At 52.2% G+C, this 16,518-nt stretch overlaps 1 protein-coding gene across 1 annotated transcript in view; it reads left to right on the forward strand.

Moving 5' to 3' along the window:
• Nucleotides 1–3,164: 3,164 nt before the first annotated feature.
• MYO7A (myosin VIIA) overlaps nucleotides 3,165–16,518 on the forward strand; it is a 102,330-nt gene continuing 88,976 nt past the window's right edge. The window contains exon 1 of the mRNA XM_030835990.2: nucleotides 3,165–3,229. Within this exon, the coding sequence (XP_030691850.1) occupies nucleotides 3,212–3,229 (18 nt within the window). The 5' untranslated portion in view covers nucleotides 3,165–3,211. The remainder of the gene's footprint in view (nucleotides 3,230–16,518) is intronic.

The following is a 16,518-nucleotide window of genomic DNA, read 5'->3' on the forward strand; positions in this document are numbered from 1 at the left end:
CCACCCGCTGCTCCAGGCGGAGGCCGGATGCTCAGCCTTGCCCTCCAGGGGGCGCCGTCGGGCAGCTGTGCCCGGGAGGTGGCGCAGTTGGGCCATTGTTCCCTCCCTGGGTCCCCCACCCCATCCTTTGGGTGGCAGCCAGGTGGCCCCTTCCCTGCAGGCACAGCCCAGTTACAGAGACTCCAAAAGAGTACCTCCCTCCGCCCCGGCCAAACCTGTCCCGGAGAGGCCTGCGTGGCTGGAGCTGCTGCCAGGGTCGCTGCAGGCGAAGGGCCATGGCGTGCAAGGGCCAGGTCTCAACAGGGAGTCCTCGGTGTCACCGTCGTCGCTGATGCTAATAACGAACATGTTGTTCACTCTCTACCCTCCTCCCCTACTGTAAAATCGCATTTTCCACCTCAGTTTGCACGAGCCCCTGGTACATGCAGCGTTGCTCCCAGTCAGCTGCTTTGAGAAGGTTCCCTGCATGATTAGAGACAGCAGGCATCTCGCGCCCCAGCCCCCAGAACAAGCTGTGGGGCAGTGGCGAAGTGATGAACTTCAGGGGGACGCATCTGAGGTGAGCCCTCGGGAAGTGGCCTGGGGCAAGGGCAGTGGCTGTGTGTGGGGGGGTGCGGGCAGGGCGGCAGAAAGGGCCAGGAGGCAGGGCTTGCTTCCTCCTGCCCTGCCTCGCCTGGTCCTTTGCTCTGAGTCTCAAACAGCCATTTTGCGGAGAAGGAAACAGTCTTGGCAGACAGCAGGCAGGGGCCAAGACTCAGCAAATCAGTGACCAAGTCGGGATCAGAACAAGGTTTCCTGCCCAGGTGCTGAGAGCAGGTGGTGGGCATTACTGCAAATGACAGGAGGCAGCTGAGGCTGGGATGAGTGGCTCCGGGCCTGCTCCCACGCCGGTCGGCAGCACAGCCGAGAAAGACCCCAGTGCCCCGGCCTCCCCGCTGGGCGGCCAGGGCTCTGCCAGGGCCCTGGGCAGCACAGCCCGCCTCCCACGCTGATGTCACGACACCCAGACCTCGGAGGGCCCTCCAACTCCGCCTCCCAGGGGAAGGCTCTGGAGTAGGGAGGAGAGGGCAGCAGTGCCGGCCGGAGAGCTGCCCTGGGCAGGAAGGAAAGGGAGAGACTGAGAGAGAGAGTCACACAGCGAAAGACCGCAAGACCCAGAGAGACCCCCAGAGCAAGTCACGGAGCAAGACAGAGGAAGAGGGGGCTTGTGTCTGCAGATTTTTCCACCCCTGCCACCCCAGCTTCCCGAGCCCTCTGTGCTGGTGGCAGCTCCAGCCAGGCCGGTGGGCAGCAGGGACCCAGGTAAGGATGGGCTGCCCGCTGTCCTGAGCCCTGGGAGAAGGGTTTGCTGGACTTCGGGGGAGTCATGGGCTCAGGCCACCCTGGAGCCACGGTCCCCACAGCCAATTGCTCCTGGTCTGGGCCCCCTGCCATCTCTGACCAGAGCTGGGACGGGGGGCAGACATGCTGGGGGTGGCAGACAGAGTCCTCTGTCCCTGACTCTTTGTCTCCTTAGGCCTCTCTCAGCCACTATCTCTTTCTTTATCTCTCTCCTTGGATAAGTCGCTTCCTTCCTCTGTGCCTCAAATTTCCCATCTGTGAAATGGGAGATGAAGCCCCATCAGCCATGGTTGTTGGGAGGACAAGGTAAACTGAGCATGGGTACAGAAATGGAAATACAGTTCTGTGTTCTCTGTTGTCAATTTAAAAAGCAATTAACTTGAACAGGGATTAGTTATTATTTTGAAGAAAAAAAATGTCTATTTTGTAGCTTTTTCCTTACACGTGGCCCTTAAATTCTATGCCCTTTCAACCCCTTTCCACCCACCAAGGCCCTGAAGGCCCCGGTTCTGCCCCTGGCTCTCGGGGCTCACACTGGTGCAGGATGCCAGCACCACAGCTGGGCATCCTCTTCACAGACGTAGCTCCCCACGGCAGCTGCCTGCTGGCCTTTGTTGAATTCCCTTCTCAGCCAGACACCCAGGCCAGGTGCAGGTCTCCAGAAGGACGGTGTGCCTGCTGTATCCCGGAGCCCCAGGGCAGGGGTCAGGGCTCGGGTGTCAGGTAGTGTCATGGGCAGAGGATCAAATGCCCCAGCGCCTCTGAATGCACCTTGTGAAAAATTGATGCTCATCCTGGGAGGCAGGTAGGGGGCCAGAGGGGCCTCATGCCGGGGCCAATGGGCTGGGGCTGCTTTTGATCACCACACTCAGTCCCACGAGTCCTTCCTGAGCTGTCCCTGTGCTGTGTGAGGTGATGGCTGAGCCCCACACCCTACCCTGTATCAACTCCCTCACTTTGGGAGCAGAGGTGGGGACAGACCCTGACCAGACAACAAACGGATATAGTCAGGGCTGGATAGAGGGAAATATTGGGGCTCTTGGCAGCCTGGGGACAGTCAGGGAAGACTTCCTGGAGGAGGTACCATCTAAACTGAGCCGTGAAGCATAGGTGGGAATTTATTAGTCAGAATTCCAGGCAGAGGGTCCAGTGTATACAAAGTCTAAGAGGTATAAAAAGGGCCAGCATATTTCAGGAAGAGTGAGTGCTGAGAACGGCCAAGGGCAGGGGTGGGGAAGGAAGAAAGCAGAGAGAGGCAAGACTGAGACGCATAGTGCTGGGCCTTAAACGCAAGATGGGGGAGGGATTAGAGCCCCCATCCTGAAGGCCGGGGGTGCTCTGGAAGGGTTTTAGGCACGTTGTGTCATGAGCAGGTCATGTACAGCCTGACCCTCCTCTTGGGCCAGGCTGTCCCTGTCACCTGTACTCCTGGGGCAGCTCTGAGCTGGGTGGCCAGAGACCAAGTCCTAATCCTGAATTTGTCCTGTCCTGCTGTGTGACCTTTGGCAAGCCTTGGTCCCTCTCTGGCCCCTTTGCCCATATGTCCAGGGGAGGGGGCTGGACTTTCTACTTCTTAGGAGCCCTTTGGGAATCTCTGAATAACAGTAGTAAAAAGGGAGCTCAGCTGCTCTGGGCAGTGGAACTGGTGATGGTGGCAGAGGCTCAGGTCACGCAGGCTGGGCTGTGGCCAGAGGGAGAGAAGCCAGGGAGGGTTCCTCAGGGAGGAGGGGCTGGGGCTTTGGGAAGAGCCCAGGTGACCCAGCCAGGCTCAGTGCTTCCAGGGCTGGCTGGCTCAGAGGTTTGACATGGTCTCTCTCCCTGCAGAACTGTGTCTGGCCAGGCGGGCAGTAGGAGCATTTGACCAAGGACAATGGTGATTCTTCAGCAGGTGAGGACTCCTTCATCTTTCTATCAGGAATAACCCTGTTGGGTGGCTCATCCTTCCCTCTCCCATATTCTCTTATCCATGTTCTTAGCTGTAGAATCCCCTCCCTAATCCTTTCTTCTAGAAAACTCCTATCTATGCTTCAAAACCCAGGTATGAAACTTTCCCTGACTCTCTCAGGGCCCATTCTCCCTGTGATGTGTCTGTTGGGGCCTCCCTTTCTCATTGCACTCACCCCACTGGTCAGAAATTACTTATTTATACACATCTCTGAATCCTCAGGTAGTCCAGGCAGTGGAACAGCATGTGCAAAGGCCCAGATGTAGAGAAGCCCTTGGAGAAAGGGAAGACGAAGTTGGCAAGTCTATTGAAGCCAGAGCAGGAAGGGCCTTGAGCCTGACTGGGGAGAAGTGAATGGGGGATGACGTAGCCAGAGCTACAGGCTCCGAGGGTAATATGGGGAAGAAGCAGAGGTGCTGCCCCTGGCTGAGTCCTCCAGCCCCCCTTCCTTCCCAGGGCCACAGTGGCCCCTGACCCTCAGCCCTTCCCCGTGATCAGCCTGAAGCTCTAATGAGCTCCTGGTCTCCAGATTCAGGAATGTGGGCCCTGAGCCAGGTCGGCCTGGCACCAGGCCCTTGGGCTGGTAGGGGTGTGTGCTGTGGAGGCTTGGCCAGTGGCTTCATGTCCTCCAGGACCATGTGGGACCAATGGGCAGCCGTGCCCTGCAGCTGCGTGTTTGAGTGTGAGTTATGTATATGTGTGTGTGTGAGAAGGCAGGCGTCAGGGCAGGATCAGGATAGACAGTCTTCTGTCCTGGGGCTGGAGGAGTCACCCCCTAGAGCCCCTCGGCCTGAGAGTCTCTTCAAAGGCCCATCAGAGATGGCCAAGACCAAAAACAGAAGGAAAAGTCACTGTCACTGAGTGTTTGCTGGGTGCCAGGGCCTGGGCTACAGGCGGGGCTGGGTGGATGGGGACATTTGCAGACCCCAGAGGGAGGGCCTGGGCCACTCATAGCTCCCACAGCCGCTTTCCCTCGGGAGGCCTCTGACTTGCTGTCCACCCTCCTCCAACCAGCCCCCCTGAACGCTGGCCCATCTCGTCTGGCAGCCTCTGCTGGGAGCAGGTATCTGCAGGTGGACCTGGCTCTGCCCGCCCCTCACACAGAAAGCACATTTCTGTTACTTCTTTGGTCCTGAATGAAGTCCCAGCTCTGGGGAGCCAGCCAGCCACGCAGCTCCACAGGCAGAGCCCGCAGCCCTGGGCTCATCTTGGGCTTTGCTGTTGCTAAGTGTGCGGACCTGGGGCACGCACGTCCTTCAGCCTTCCTGAGCCTCAGTTTCCTCATCTGTAAAACGAGGATAAAAACCCTCCTTTCCCAGGATGGTTGCTGTGAAGATGAAATGCCACGAGGGGTTCAGTCAGAGCGCTTGCCTTTCACCTGCCTACCAGGTCCACCTCCTCCCGCCACGCCTTCCCTGTCCTGAAAGATGGTCGGTCTGCCCGAGCACTTGGTCCCTCTTCTGACTGACTTCTAAGTCCTCTCTGTGGCCACGACTCCCTTTGGGACCCTTCCCTCCTCTGCGCGCACTAGAGTCTGACCGCACGCCACCTTCTTCCCCTGCCTTCCTGGGGCGTCCTGGTGAGCCCAGAAATGGGGGACAGCCTTCATCCTGCTCCCCACGGCCTCCTCAGCTCCAGCGCCAGCACCCGCAGAGATGGAGCTCTGTGCCGAACGAATGAACGATTGTGATTTCACCCTCATTTTGTCCGAGGGGCTGGGGCGAGCATGATACCTACCTCAAAGGGATGTTGGAGAACAAAATATCATAACACGTGTACAACGCTCAACCCAATGCTGGACACAGCTCAAAAGAGTTTAACGGCCACGGCGACCACTACTAAAATCATATCAGTAGTGTTCCTGTGTATGAGAATTTCCCATTCTTTTCTCTCTTTTACTTTACTTGGCATAAATATTTATTTGGGATAAATTATTTGAGGAGACCTCAGAGAATATGACGTTTCTTGCCCCGTGTGTAGAGTGGCCCAGTGTGGGACATATCAGTGACAGATACTCACCCATCCCTCCCTCATTCCCTCCATTCATCCATCATGCCAGTCTTTCTGAGCCCCACAGAGTACCAGGCACAGAGAACACTTTCATAAAGTTGTGCTCAGAATCCAAATCTCTTCATTATGAAGAAATGTTATTCATTTGTTGAGGGTTCTAATTCTTCAAAAGTAGCATCCACATTGGTCCTACTATGTGCCAGGTACTCTCTATACATGATCTCATTTTATTGCCGTAAGGCTGTAGGGTAGGGATCTTTGTGCTGATATTGCCGGTGAAGAAACTGAAGCCCAGATAGGGTAATTTATTTTTATTTTTTTTAAATTTCAGCTATGCTTTTATTTATTTATTTTTTTAACTTCTTTATCGGAGTATAATTGCTTTACGATGGTGTGTTAGCTTCTGCTGTGTAACAAAGTGAATCAGCTATACATATACATATATCCCCATATCTCCTCCCTCTTGCGTCTCCCTCCCACCCTTCCTGTCCCACCCCTCTTGGGGGTCACAAAGCACTGAGCTGATCTCCCTGTGCTATGCGCTGCTTCCCACTAGCTATCTATTTTACATTTGGCAACGTATATATGTCCCAGATAGGGTAATTTAGACATGAGCTGGGGCAGGTCCAGACAGGATAGGGAGCCATGCTGGTGAGGGGGGCAGCATGCAGGGAGAAGAGAACTTGGGAAGAGGCTGCTGTGTAGGGCACAGGGCTGTGGCACAAGGAGCAGGCACAGGGCTCAGGGGAGGAGGTCAGATTTCCCCTGCTGGGTGGCATTTGCAGAGCGTGAGCTCTTTCCCAGGCACCCTGTGGTAGGCTGGGCAGACCCATCATGTTGATGGCTTTGGGAGTAGGTGGGAGTGTCTGGAGGTTCCTAGTGTGCCGGAATCCACCTCCTTCAGCCAAGTACTCACTCACCCACCCAGCAAAGTGGCACTCAGCCCCTTCTCTGTACCGGGCAGGGCACAAAGGGTACAGAGATAAATTGACTGCTCCCTGTCCTGGAGGAGTTTCCAGACCAAAGAGGGAGGCAGCTCCGAAACACAGCAAGGGTGCCCATGAGCAGAACTGTGATAGCAGGAGTCCTGGGGGTGGAGTAGGGTGGGAGGGAGCCTGGGGATGGGGGAGGCTTCTGCCCCGCCTGCGGTACGGCAGGGTGGGGTGGTGATGTCAGGGAAGGCTCTGAGGCTGTCGTGGTAGCCCCTCACATACAGATGGGGGGCTGTGGTCTCAGGAGGAGGGACTTGCCCCACGTTGCAAGGCCAGCTGGTGCTTGTGAGAACCCAGAGATCTGTGGTACACGTGACCCGCTTCTTTAGGACCTCAGGGAAGTCTGCTGTGCTTCGGTAAGATGTGATTTCTGGCTCTGTGGTGAGGCCAGTGTAGGGACTAGATGTACTTTGCCCAGATTCCTGGATCAGAGTGAAGTTTGAAGATAAATCTGTGGACTGTTGATAACAGTTGGGTTAAGTCTTTTATTAAAATATAATGTTCTTCTTTGTCTGTTGTGACAATTCCTGATTTAAAGTCCATTTTGTTTGTTATTAGTACAGCCACCTCAGCTCTTTTTTGGTTACTGTTTTCAAGGAGTATATTTTTCTATCCTTTCACTTTCAACCTATTTGTGTCTCTGGATCTAAAGTGAGTCTCTTGTAGATAGCATATAGTTGGATCATGTGTTATTTTTTAAAACCTTTTCTGCCGACCTCTACCTTTTAATTGGAGAGTTAAATTCATTTCCATTTAAAGACTTACTTCTTCCATTTTGCTGTTTTTTTTATATGTCATATCTTTCCCCTGTCAATTCCTCTATAATGACGTCTTTTTTTAATTGAAGTATAGTTGATTTACAATGTTGTGTTAGTTTCAGGTGTACAGCAAAGTGATTCAGTTATATACATATACATATATATATATATATATATTTCAGATTCTTTTCCCTTATAGGTTACTACAAAATATTGAGTATAGTTCCCTGGGTTATACAGTAGGTACTTGTTGGTTATCTATTTTATAAATAGTAGTGGGTATCTGTTAATCCCAAACTCCTAACTTATCCCTCCCCCACTTTCCCCTTTGGTTACCGTAGTTAGTTTGTTTTCTATCGCTGTGGGTCTATTTCTGTTTTATATTTAAGTGCATTTGTATCTTTTTTTATGATGCCTTCTTTTGTGTTTGATTTTTTTTCCCCACTCTACTGTTTTGGTTCCCTTCTCATTCATTTCTCTCTCTCTCTCTCTCTCTCTCTCTCTCTCTATATATATATATATATATATATATATATATATATATTTCCCCCCTAATAGTTACTCTGGGGTTTACAATTAACACCTTACATTTACAACAATCTAGTGAGGGTTAACACCAACTTAGCTTCAATAGTACATGAAAACGCTGCTCCTATACAGTTCCATCACTCTCTCTTTACAGTATTATTGTCAGAAATTACATCTTTATACACTGTGTGCCCATTAAAACATAGATTTATAATTGTTATTTTATGCATTTGTCTTTTAAATCACATAGGAAAAAAAAGAAGTGACAAACCAAAAATAACAATAAGGCTGGCTCTTATATTTACCTTTGTAGTTACCTTACTGGGTTCTTTATTTCTTTGTATGGCATTGAGTTACTGTCTGGTGCCATTTAATTTTAGCCTGAAGGAATATTTTTGGCATTTCTTGTAGAGCAGGTCTATTAGCTACCAACTCCCTCAGTTTTTGTTTATCTGGGAATGTCTTAGTTTCTCTTTCACTGTTGAAGAATATCCTTGCCACATACAGAATTCTTGTTGGAAATGTGTTTTTTTCCTTTCTGCATTTTAAATATATTATCCTACTGCCTTCTGGTCTCCATGGTTTCTGATGAGAAATCAGCAATTAATCATATTGAAGATCCTTTGTATATGATGAGTCACTTCTCTCTCACTGTTTTTAAGATTCTCTTTTTGTCTGTCTTTTGATAGTTTGATTATAATGTGTCTCAGTGAGGATCTTTTTGAGTTTATCCTACCTGGAATTTATTGAGCATTTTAGATGTGTAGATTCATATCTTTCATCAAGTTTGGGGAATTTGGGGTCATTATTTCTTCGAATATTCTTTCTGCCTCTCTCTCTCCCCTCCCTCTGGGATTCCCATTGTGCATATATTGGTCCATTGGATGGTGTCCTGTAGGTTTCTTAGTCTCAGCTCATTTTTCTTAATCCTTTTTTCTTTCTGCTCCCTAGCCTGGATATCTCAGTTAAGCTATCTTTGGTTTGCTGATTCTTCTTTCTGCCCTTTCAAATCTGCTGTTGACCCCTCTAGTGAATTTTTCATGTCAGTTATTGTACTTTTCAACTCCAGAATTTCTATTTGGTCCCTTTTTATAATTCCTGTCTCCTTATTGATAGCCTGTACTTGGTGAGATGTTGTTCTGGTTTTCTCCAGTTCTCTGAGCATATTTAAAACAGTTGATTAAAGTTTTTGTCTATTAAGTCCAGTGTCTCGGCTTCCTCAGGGAAAGATTCTATTAATTTCTTTTTTTCCTATGAATGGGCCATGTTTTCTTGTTTCTTTGTACGTCTCATAGTTTTTTTTGTGTGTGTTATTGTTGTTGAAAACTGGACATTTTGATTACTATAATGTGATAACTCCAGAAGTCAGATTCTCCCCCTCCCCAGGGTTTGTTGTTACTGCTTATTGTGAATTGTAATTTTGTTGAGTGACTTTTCTAAACTATTTTGTGTGTGTGTGTGTGTGTGAAGACTAGATTCTTTGTTGTGTGTGGTCCCTGAAGTCTCTAAAACCCCTGGAAAAACAACAAAACAAATAAAAACAATCTCAGACTTTGCAGTTGGGCTGTGTGTATGTTGGCGCATGACTTCAATGCTCAGTCAGGACGTTTACAACTCTGACTTAGCCTTCACTCCCTGTCTGCATGGAGCTTGAGGTCAGTCAGAGGTGAGAGCTTAGGCTTTCTCATACTTTTTCTGAACATTTGTCCAACCCTGGGTGTGTACGTGGTCTTCTAGATTCCCCAGTATATGCTGAAGCTTTTACAAAGCCCTTTTTCCCTGGTGCATCTCATTCCCCTGCCTTTCTTCCAGGCTTTTTGGAGTGTCTATTGTTTGTTCCAACTGATTATTTTTTTCCCCAGGTGGTAGTTCATTTGCCTTTGGATGTTTTTGACCAATGCCCTCCATAGCTACTTCTCTACCCTGGGGTCCCTAGTTAGGGAATAAAGACAAACCTTTAGCATTATTCCTTCAGGGGTCCCCCAGACAGGTTAAAACCATCAAAATTCTTTGATAAAAAGGTCTGTTCTGCTCCCTCTGACCCCAAAAACCCACACCAGGGATACAGGCTGCCATCCCCAAGGTGGGGGGTGAGGGAGGATGGGTAGGTTAAAGTACCACAAAGCTCTCCTGTGGGGTTTCAGTCATCTTCCTCTTCCTTAAATGTTCAAATGGTTACTGTAAACCTTTGCATATTTTCTAGAGTTCCAGTAAAGTTGACTCTGACAATTTTTGCTATGTTTTTTGGTGTTTCTGTAGAGTTCTTGGCAGACCTCTCTACTCTTTGCTGATATCACTTGCTGATGACAACTGGCACAGTTATTTCCTGAAAGCTTTTCTGTTCCAGCTTGCTATGTATACTTGGATAGGTCCTTTTGCCCCTTCTGAACCCCAGTCTCCCCATATGTAATATGGGTGGCCAGAATTGGACCAGATGGTGGTATGGTGGAGGTGACAGCAGCACTATGGGTGTGAGGCATGAAGGGAGGAGAAAAGAAGGTAGTGAGGTGTGGGGACCAGGGGGCACATAGCTAAGTGGAGCCTTGGTGGCTAAGTGGGGGCAGGGAAGAGTATGGTGGAGGTGGAGCATTCCTAGCAGAGGATTCAGCATAAGCAAATGTAGGAGGCCCTGTCCTGCGTGGCCAGGCAGCAGGAGACAAGGCTGGGGGAGCAGTGAGCCCTGGCTCTGGGAGAGAGTCTGGTGTGATGCCAGAGTGGGTCCCAGGGGCATTAGACCTGCCTTCCAGACCTGGCGTGCAGCCACCTGCAGGGAAGGGACCTACTCCTAGGCTTCATCTCAGGGGTGGCCTGGGTGCAGGGTGTTGAGTAGTGGGTCTGGGTCAGGGAGGGCCAGTCTCTCAGTACTTTACTAGGTCTCTCTCATGGGGCCTCTCTCCATCCACCAGACTTGTTTCACCATCTCTTCCTCTTTACCTCTGCTTCTCTGTGCTTTGCTGTGTTCTTTTCTGGAACACCCTTCTCCCTCGTATCTGCCTAAATAATCACAACACCACAACAACATGACTTGCTCAGTTAATAATAACTAACACTCACACAGCATTTGCTCTAACAGGCACCGATCTGAGTGAGTTTCACACGACCTGTTTAACCCTCACAAGCACCTAATGAGGTACTGTTATCCTGTTATCCGACAAATGAGAAAACAAAAGCACATGGAGGTTGAGGAACTTGCCCAAGGTCACACAGCATGTGAATGGCCTTGTCATCATTGAACCGGTGTTGGCTCCAGAGTCCAATCTCATAGGAGCCATTCTATCCTGTCTCTCCAGGGTTAATCTGTCCCTTATCTGGTGGTACCATCCTTTTCTGTGTCTGGGTTTGTCCACCCCCAGGCTGGAAGCTCTGAGGACGGTGTCCCCTAAGCTTTAGCCTGAGCCTGTGAAGGTTTTTGGTTTTTTTAAATTTTAAAAATATTTCTTTATTTTTGGCTGTGTTGGGCTTATTTGCAACATGCAGGATCTCTCGTTGCGGTGTGTGGGCTTCTCTCTAGTTGTGGCATGCAGGCTCCAGAGCACATGGGCTCTCTAGTTGTGGCTCTTGGGCTCAGTAGTTGTGGCGTGCTGGCTTAGTTGCCCTGCAGCACGTGGGATCTTAGTTCGTGGGATCTGACCAGGGATTGAACCCATGTCCCCTGCATTGGAAGGCGGAGTCTTAACTACTGGACCACCAGGGGAGTCCCTGTGAAGGTTTTTTAAATAGACAGATGGAAGGATGCCTCGAAGCCCAACTCTAGCACCTCCCTGGGTCTGAGGGTCTGGTTCCTGTCCCCACGGACTCTCCTAGGAGGGTGGGCAGGGGTAGGTGTGCTTGTTCTGGGCTTAACTCTGGAAAGGACCCCTTCTGAGAGCAGGGCCCCTGAGAGGGCACAGGAAATGGGTGGGAATCATTGCCGACAGTCATCTGTGTGCTGGGTGGCAGAGCGCTGGGTCCTCGAGGCTGGAAAAGGGGGGGGGGCGTGTAGAAGGAAGCCCAGGTCCAGAGGGGCAGCTCCGAGTTCTGTGTGAGACATCACTGTCTCCTTCCTTGTCATTCCCTCTACTCCCCGCTGTGGTTTGCTCCTCTAGAACAGAAAGTTGGGTCTTACAGGATTTCAGGCAACGCTGAGGGCCAAAAATGAGACTTGAAGAGAGAATAGGAGAAAAGAGGGGAGAGGATAAGGATAAGTAGGGAGAGAGGAGGAGGCAGGTGTAGGAGGAGAGTCATAAGGCCTGGGCATTCCACGCCTTCTGGATGGGACAGTGGCCACTGTGGCTTGCAGCCCAGCATGGACCCAGGCTGGCACCCAGTCCTGTGTGGCTGCCAGGACACAGGAGCCCAGCTTGGCGCCCACTGTGGGGTGAGCTCTGAGCCATTAGGGGTGACTTGCTGTCCTGGGGAACGAGGGGACGCCCCTCCTTTAGGCCTCAGTGCCTCCTCTTTGACCTGGAGATCACCAGCTGGCTGGCCTCAGAGGCTGGGTGAGGACCAGAGACTCTTCCAGGGCTTTCCCCATAAAGTCCCCTCCCAACCTCAAGGCTTTTATCTGCCCTCATTCCCCAGAGGCAGCCAGTGGGCCAGAAAGATCTTTGACGCACCTTCCCTTTAGTCTTAAAAAATTTACGAAGTTTATTGTGTTCCACTCCATAACATCCCCACGTTTCTCTCCGCAGAAAACATACTGATTTTCTCCAAAACTGCGGTCAAGGTGAGGTTCCAGGTGCCTCGTTTTTGCCGAGGCCCCGCATCTCGTTTCCTGGGTGCCGTTCGCAGAGGTCCTGGTGAGGCGGGCCCGGAATCCCCGACGATGTTGGGTGTTGGGGTCGCGCCAGGATGGGAGGGGGCTGGGGCGGCGCGGGCGCCCCCTCCTCGTTCCCGCCAGCGGGCGTCACCTAAGCCGCCGTTGCCATGGGCCCGCGGCAGATGGCCGGGTTTAGGGTTCCCCGGCGGGCGGCGCGCACGGGATTAGGTGAATTAGGGAGCTCGAGACGTGTTGCCACCGTAGCCGCCGCTAGGCCCTCCGCGCCATGGAGCCCCCTGCCCATCCCGCAGACCCCGCCAGCCCCGAGGACGCCGCTGACCCCGGCGACCCTGCCGAGGCGCGCGCCAAGCAGCCGGGCAAGTGGGCGCTGTTGCGTAGCCTGAACCAGGCGTTGAAGACATACGCGGTCCTGCCGGTGAGGCCCGGGTCGGGAGGGGGAGGACGCGCCCCGCGGACCCGGTCCTGGGCCTCGGTTTCCCCGCCTGTCTGGAGCCAGGCGGGCCGCAGGGTCGCAAAGCCCCAGGGTGCACGCACACTTGAGCCCTCTGGTGCCGCGCGGCCCTAGACGCCCGGCGGGAACTTGGCCCCCAGCTGCCCCTGCCTGGGCGGGGAGCTTGTGCAGCTGGAAAACGGGAGGTGGATGGGCCAGCGCTGGGAAGGGGCTTCCCTGCCGTTGCCTGGGTCCAGAGCAGGGGGTGACTCCAGGTGCACGGAGGGGGCTCGGGGAGACGTTTGTGGACTGGCTGACCGGCTGGTAGAAGGAAAGCATGGCCCGCGGGTCCCCTCCTCCACCGAAGATTAGCAACCAGACACTTCCTTGCTCACTGGCGCCCCTGGCAAGTCAGCTGGCCCATCTTTCTCACCTGTGAAAATGGGGCTAATGTAACCAATGTCCCGGAGTGACTATGAGGATAAGTGAGGGTGGGGGGAGTGTCCTGAGACAGACTCCTTTTCATTGCACAAACGGGGACTGAACCTCAGGCCCTGCCCCAGAGGAGGAAAGAGGCGTGTAAGGCTAAGGCCCTGCGGGGAGTTGATATTGATCTGATCCCGGGCTCATGCCTAGGAGGGAAGGTGGGTGGACATCAAAGACAACTTCCCTTTGCATGGGTCTCTCATCTTCACAAGCACTGACTCCTTTCCTGTTAAGGTTGTTGAACTCTAAGGCTCAGAGAGACTGAAAGACTTACCCAGAGTCACACAGCGTTAGTGGCAGAACTGGGACCTGAACCCAGAACTCTTCACCTTGTGTTCATTGTGGATGTGGGCCAGCTTCCCTGGAGGAACCCCCACTAGGGTTGTGGTGTACCCTTGAGAACATTTACGCAAAGCCATCTAGGAACTCACCGTTCTGGGGCTGGGAACCACTCAACTGACAGCAGGGAAGCTGGAACTTGCCCCAGGTTACACAGCCACACAGAGGCAGGTGTCTACACAAATGGAACTTTTGATTCCGGGTGAGGTGCCTAGTGGGGCACCCCTCACAGTGGAGTGGTAAGAATGGGGCCAGATACAGTCATGGGCTGCCTGGAATCGGCTGTGGGGAGGGGCTGGTGGGGTTAGACCTGAGCCCAGTGCCCCTTTCCTCTCCTCCCCTCTCCTGCCCCTCAAAAAGTGTCATGTTCTTTTACATCTTCCTTCCTCTGCTCCTTCCTTCACGCATCCAGTGATTCCTGACCTACCCTGTTTTGGGTTCAGGCTCTGCCCTGCAGATGCTCACAGTCTCATCAGTCACTGATTTGATGAGTGACTATGGCCAAATCCCTTTCTCGCTTTCGGCCTCAGTTTCCTCATCTGTAAAATGGGGACCCTTACAACCCAGCTGCATTCTGATGCCCCAAGTACTTTCCATGGGACCATGGGAACTGTCCCCCTCAGAGGTTCTCAGGCCCCAGGTTCCTCCCTGAAGCCTCTTAGCTGCCATTTTAGCCTCTTTCCTCGAGTTCAGACCAAGAGAAGAGAAAGTTAAGTCGCCACCCTCCTGGTGACAGTCCTTGGCTAGGAGGGTTCTAGACATTTCTGTTTGCTTTGCTGCCCTTAGCTGGAGCTTCTAGTTTGCCTTTTGGGTCCACAAACCATCTCCAGCCAGGGACCCTATCAGTGCTTCCTGTTCTGCCTGCAGAGCTGGGTTCAGGGTGGGGCCCAGGGGATGTAGGGAGAGAGCACTGAATTTGGAGTTTGCCAGGCGTGGGCTTCATTCCCAGCTCTACCACAAAACACCCGTGTGACCTTGGGCATGTTTCTTGACCTCTTTGAGGAGATGAAGTAGAGAGAGAATACCCTGCCTAAGCGTTGTCATAAGGTTCAATGAGACAGTTAATTACAGGGAAGCATGCAAGTCACTACCTGGCCTGTTGCAGGGGTATTGAGTTTGCATAGAGCAACGTCCTGGTGCCACTGGCCGCCACCGCTGGCCTCTGGGAATCAGGTAGTCTCTCTCTTTCTCTCTCTCACACACGAACTCTGTCACATGCTCCCTCTTACCTACTCACACACATGCTCACATACGCGCTGTTTCACATTCTGATTCTCTGTCTCACTGAGAGAAGAACTGTTTCTCTATGTTTGGTTCTGGGGAGTCACCAATGGAAGACTCAGACCAGCCCTGCCCTCACGGGGCTGCAGGCTAGCGGGGAGTGGACACCCATGGTGATGACCCAGAGTGGTGCTGGCTGTTAAGGGGCAAGTCCAGGGGCCCCGAAGGCTGGAGGAGAGCCTGTGTTCTTTACGTAGCAGCCAGGGGAAGTTTTGAAAATGTAAAGCCATCATGCCATTCTCTCCTGCTTTAAAACCTCCCAGTGGCTACTTGTCCTACTTGAAAGAAAGTCCAACGTCTGTCCATGGCTCCCAGGGCCCTGTGTGCCCTGGTGCTGCCCATATCCTCCAAGCGCCCCCTCATCTAGCTCCAACCTGGGCCGGCCCTTACTAGGCCCTCTGCTTTCCCCTCTGTTCACTGCTCTGGCCCCAGGGTCTGGAGTGAAACTGGCCCACAGCGGACTCTCCACAGATATGTACTGAATGAATGAACTAACTCTTTAGGAATTGGGGAGGAGGTGGAAGGTGCGGCAGTGAGGAGGGGCCAGGGAAGAGTTGCTATTTGCTTTGGGTGTCCACTCAGTGGAAAGGTGGGGTGAGATTGGGGGCAGTTGGAACAGAACAGCCTGAGCAGGACTGTGTCAGGTGGTCCTGGGCTGGCGCTTAGAGAGGGCGAGGAGTGTGGCCGGAAGCACAGCTTGGACTTGGGACTAAAGCAGTCGTGAGGATTAAATGGGAAGCAGTCATGCAGCTTGGGCACACAGTAGTTGCTCAGCAAATGCATGAGTTCTCCTCCCATCCCAGATGCTCTCCAATTTTTCTCACTTTCTCTGGGAGACAGCTTGGGTTTGAAGCTAGTCTGTTTCTAACATGTGCTAACCTCCCATGAAGTGAAGGCCCATAATGGCGGCTGTGGCTGAAAAGTAGTTGGTTCTGATGGGAACAGGAGGAGGCTGAAACAGTGAAGAGCTGGCCTTGGGACTCACCAAGCCCACGCCTCACTGAGGCATGTGGAAACTGAAGCTCAAAGAGGTCAGCGATTTACTGGAGGCCAAGTGGGTCCTGGATCCCAGTCTCATAGCCCAGAGCTGTTTCCCCTGGGCCATCCCCATGGGCTTATTTCATTGTGAATCAGTTTTAGCAACTGTTATGCTTTTAACTGCCGCTTGATAGGAAGTTATATTTTTATTAGGATGTCTAGGTTCTCTTACCCTTCTGGGGAACTTGGGAACCACCCCCAAAAAATACTCTTACTAAGATTAGAATAAGGGCTTCCCTGGTGGCACAGTGGTTGAGAGTCCGCCTGCCAATGCAGGGTACATGGGTTCGTGCCCCGGTCCGGGAGGATCCCACATGCCGCGGAGTGGCTGGGCCTGTGAGCCATGGCCGCTGAGCCTGTGCGTCCGGAGCCTGTGCCCTGCAACGGGAGAGACCACAACAGTGAGAGGCCCGCATACAGCAAAAAAAAAAAAAAAAAAGATTAGAATAAAATTCAAACTTTTACCTCCAGGCCAATGAGAGTCTATGAGTCCTGAATCTTGCCCATCTCTCTCTCTCATCAGGTCCTGCAACAACCACCTCTTTGCGGTTCCTTCCTGCCTCAGGGCCTTTGCACTTATCATTTCCGCTGCCCAGATTTCTACCCTTGCT

Source organism: Globicephala melas, chromosome 8 (assembly GCF_963455315.2).
Source record: "Globicephala melas chromosome 8, mGloMel1.2, whole genome shotgun sequence".
Taxonomy (NCBI): Eukaryota; Metazoa; Chordata; class Mammalia; order Artiodactyla; family Delphinidae; genus Globicephala; species Globicephala melas.